Raw genomic sequence first — 5,000 nt, forward strand, 5'->3', positions numbered from 1 at the left:
ATCATCATCATCATCTCACCAACCCACTCCATCCCACACTTCCTACCTACCTTTGTAACAGCTGGTCCTCCACATCACAATTTTCTTCTTCTTCTCCTTCTCCTTCTATTTCTTCTTCTTCACCAACCCATCCCACCTATACCCCTACCTAACTCTGTTGTGGATCATCATCATCATCATCATCATCATCATCATCACCAACACCATCATTATCATCGTCACCAACCCCCACCCCCACCCCCCCAACCCCCCCACACCCCCTGCCCACCTCTGTAGTAGCCGGTCCACCAGCCCAGGCCGTAGATGTCGAAGCTGGTGGTGACGGGGATGGCTGGTTGGCGGAAGAGCGGCAGGGAGGACTTGGGCATGGCGGTGCGCGGCCTGTGCAGCTCCTGCACGCTCTCCCTCCTCATCACCGCCTCCCCGCCCGGCCCCAGGCCCTCACTCAGGTGGAAGTTCATCCAGCGCGCCATGTCGTTGGCCGTGGTGATGAAGGCGCCAGACCCCACCAGCTCCCCGTAGCGTCTGTGGGAGAAGATTGAGGCTGAGTGCTTTAGGTTGGTTTGTTTTTTTTACAACTTTTTACAAGCACACGGCCCCCCCCCCCCCGCTCCCTGTAGCGTTTGTGGAGTGGAGGAGGAGGATTTTTTTTTTTTTAATGTGCAATAGCCGAGTGGTTAAAGCATTGGACTTTCAGTCTTGAAGGTCCCCGGGTTCCAGTATCTCGGTGACGGTGCCTGTTGAGTAAAGGGTGGAGATTTTTTTTTTTTTTTTCCGGTCTTCCATGTCAACATAATATGTGCGTACCTGCTTGTGCCTGAACCCCGCCTTCGTGTGTATACGCAAGCAGAAGATCAAATAAGCACGTTAAAGATCCTCAAATCCATGTCAGCGTTCGGTGGGTTGTGAAAACAAGAACATACCCAGCATGCACCCCCCCGAAAACGGAGTATGGCTGCCTACATGGCGGGGGGTGAAAACGGTCATATACGTAAAATCCCACTCATGTACATGCGAGTGATCGTGGGGATTGCAGCCCATGAAAGCAGAAGAAGAAGAAGAAGTTAAATGTCCCGTCACAAATACTGGTGATTGTAGACATTTTGTTGGAGAGTATTGATTTTTTTTTTTTTTTTTTTTTTTTTTTTTTTACATTTGAGTATTATCGTTTCGGAGAGGAGTGGGAGGCGGGATGAATGGTACTTTGGGGAGGACTGAGGTTCAGCGTTTTAGGTCCAAGGTCCCGGTAACCATTTACGGCCAGCAGCTCCCTGTAGCGTCCGTGGACAGGTTTAAGGTTGTATATTTTAGGTTTAAAGGTCCTATAACTTTTTAAGGGAATTGGGGCCACCATCTCCCCAATGGTTGTAGGTTTAAGGTTTAAGGCCCTGAAACCTTTTAAGGCAATTGGGGCCACCATCTCCCCAATGGTTGTAGGTTTAAGGTTCAAGGTCCTGAAACCTTTTAAGGCAATTGGGGCCACCATCTTTCCAATGGTTGTAGGTTTAAGGTTCAAGGTCCTGAAACCTTTTAAGGCAATTGGGGCCACCATCTCCCCAATGGTTGTAGGTTTAAGGTTCAAGGTTCTGAAACCTTTTAAGGCAATTGGGGCCACCATCTCTCCAATGGATGTAGGTTTAAGGTTCAAGGTCCTGAAACCTTTTAAGGCAATTGGGGCCACCATCTCCCCAATGGTTGTAGGTTTAAGGTTCAAGGTCCTGAAACCTTTTAAGGCAATTGGGGCCACCATCTCCCCAATGGTTGTAGGTTTAAGGTTTAAGGCCCTGAAACCTTTTACGCCAATAGTAGGGGCTACCAGATCCCCATATCGTCTGTGGTTTAAGCTTGTGGTTTAAGTCTGAGGTTTTACTTTTATGGCCTCGTAATCTTTCACGGCTATGTGGACGGTTTGATGGTAATGATCATACTGAATTCGACAACGGCGATGATGACAGTGCTTCGTGGACGTTTCCACTCATTATCACATCGCAATTTACACCCCCACCCCAATCATCAGAAAGACAGCAGTAGTAGTAGTAGCAGCAGCAGCAGTGGTAGTAGTAGTAGTAGTAGTAGTAGTAGTAGTAGTAGTAGTAGTAGTAGTAGTAGTAGCAGCAGCAGCATCGTCGTCATCATCACCATTGTTACCACTACTACTACTACTACCACCACTACTACCATTAATACTATTACTACTACTGCTGCTGCTGCTGATACTTCTACTACTACTTCTACGACCAGTATGACTACTGCTGCTGTTGCTGTTTTATCATTATCATTAGTAGTAGTAGTAGTAGTAGTAGTAGTAGTAGTAGTGATAGCAGCAGCAGCATCGTCATAGTTATCATTATCATCATTGTCCCTCCTCCTCCTCCAACTACTACTACAACTACTAACTACTACTGCTACAAACGTACCTGGGCAGGCTAAAGGACACGGGCTCCAGGTTCCCGTTGTAGAAGATGTAGGGCTTGGCCGTGTTGGCCTCGGTGAGGTCGGCCTCTGTGGAGAAAGTGGAGCGGCGCATGCGCAGGGGCCGGAAGAGGTGGCGCCGGACCAGCCCCTCCCACCCTCCACGCCCCACCACCTCGGCCATGCGCGAGGCCAGCCCGTACATCAGGTTGCTGTAGATGAAGGTGTTGCGGAATGTGTCGTACGACTTGAGGTGACGGACGCGGCTGTGACCAGACATGTCAAGACAAGTCAAGGTTTTTTTTTGTGTTTTTTATTCAACAACTAACAAAGACAAAGAAAAGACCCCTACCCTTACCCCTCTCCCCACCCCCTCCCTCCTCCCCCCGCCCCGGGTCATATGAACCAAAAAAAAAGGGGGGGGGGAAGGGGGGTGTTTAATGGGGTGTGTTTAATGCGGCGGGTGGCGGGGGAGGGGAGACTAAAAAGGAAAACAACTTATTAATATGCGTGGCAAGGTTGCACACACACACACACACACACACACACACACACACACACACACACACACACACACACACACACACACACACACACACACACACACACACACACACACACACACACACATATACACACACACAACACACACGTGGAAGCGAACGAACACAAACAGACAAACACAGAGAGACGCACAGACACAGACAGACAGACAGACAGACAGACAGACAGACAGACACACACACACACACACACACACACACACACACACACACACACACACACACACCACTACCACCACCAACAACAACAACAGCAACACCCAGTCACCCGCCCCCCACCTCGAGCCCCACCCCCACCCCACCCCCAAACACACACACACACACACACACACACTCCCACCCCATTCTGCCCACACACACAAACACAAATACTCACTAGACGAGCGTTCTGCGCGTGAGGGAGGAATCGAACCGCATCCTGCTGTTGCTGGGGATGGCCATCTTGTGGGACAAGAGGTCCTCCACTGTGGCCTGTCGGGTCCTCAGGTCGTCCTCAAAGCGGAAGTGGTGGCCCAGGATGTCCCGCACAGGGGTGGACAGGTTGTACCTGCCAACAGACAGGCCGCGCAACAGCCGAGTGAGTAATTAATTAACTAATTAATTAAAGCGTTGCTCGTTTAGTCTAAGGGTCGGCCCCTGGTTCGAAACTCTGTCCACACAGCGCCTTGTTGGGTAAAGGGTGGAAGATTTTTTTTTTCGCTGCCCCATCATCTGCACCGTTTCAGTGGCATTACTCCCACGCCGCTCATTTAGATTCCCCCATGCACGGCCACACCCGGGTTCGTCCGTCGCAGTTCCAGCGTCGGCAGTCCACAGGGAACCATCGATGTTAGGTCGCCAGGAGGCCACACACCAAAGGAGACCCTGCACTGCTGCTGAGTCACTTCGGTGGTGTTCAGTGGTGCCTGTTCTGTTTTAACGTACTTAGGACACCACCTACTAAGCCCCCTACTAACGACAATAATGGCTTAGTCGCGGAGCCAGACTGAGTGAGCGTCCCTCCCAGAGTGGAGACCGCCACCACGTCCCTCAAACAACAGCCCCACATGAATCTGCCGACACTGACGACATTGACAGGACTCACCCCAAGCACGGAAGTGGAGGGGTATCGAAACTGAGGTCACCATGAGAGCAGGGCATGACAGGCCACAAAATTTGAGACTATTGAGGAAGATTTTGTTTTCTCCCCGATCTCCAAGGTCCACAGATGCGCAGATCCGCTAGTGCCTAAACCCTCTTCGTGTGTATACGCATGCAGAAGATCAAATACGCACAATACAGATCCTGTAATCCATGAACGTGTTCGGTGGTTTATGGAAACAAGAACATACCCAGAATGCACACCCTCGAAAAGTGAGTATGACTGCACACATGGCGGGGGGTAGAAAAAACGGTTGTACAAGTAAAAGATCATTCTGTCCGTCCGTGAATCATGTATTCATTATTCAATATTTCATACTGAGTGTCAACAAATAAAAACCAACAACATATTTCGAGACTGAACAAAATGACATAATTATCGTAAGTAGCGTTTTGAAGAAGCACACACACACACACACACACACACACACACACACACACACACACACACACACACACACACACACACACACACACACACACACACACACACACACACACCACACACACAACACACACAACACACACACACACACACACACACACACACACACACACATGCACGCACGCACGCACACACACACACACACACACACACACACACACACACACACACACGCATGCACGCACGCACGCACACACACGTACACACAAACACACACACATGCAGACACACACGCACACACACACACACACACACACACACACATACACACACACACACACACACACACACACACACACACACACACATACACATAAACACACACACGCGCGCACATGCACACACAGTCACATCTTTGTCCGTCCCTTATCCCTTCTACCTCGGCCCAACGTTCAGCATATCACAGATTGACATCAGCTTACAGTTGGGCCTTCAGCAGA

At 50.0% G+C, this 5,000-nt stretch overlaps 1 protein-coding gene across 1 annotated transcript in view; it reads right to left on the reverse strand.

The window, feature by feature from the left end:
• LOC143282408 (uncharacterized) overlaps positions 1-5,000 on the reverse strand; it is a 51,741-nt gene that overhangs the window by 5,494 nt on the left and 41,247 nt on the right. The window contains exons 2-4 of the mRNA XM_076588038.1: positions 3,352-3,522; positions 2,418-2,678; positions 269-525 (exon numbers count right to left, since the gene is read on the reverse strand). Coding sequence (XP_076444153.1) covers positions 269-525; positions 2,418-2,678; positions 3,352-3,522 — 689 coding nt within the window. The remainder of the gene's footprint in view (positions 1-268; positions 526-2,417; positions 2,679-3,351; positions 3,523-5,000) is intronic.

This window comes from Babylonia areolata, chromosome 5 (genome assembly GCF_041734735.1).
Source record: "Babylonia areolata isolate BAREFJ2019XMU chromosome 5, ASM4173473v1, whole genome shotgun sequence".
Classification (NCBI taxonomy): Eukaryota; Metazoa; Mollusca; class Gastropoda; order Neogastropoda; family Buccinidae; genus Babylonia; species Babylonia areolata.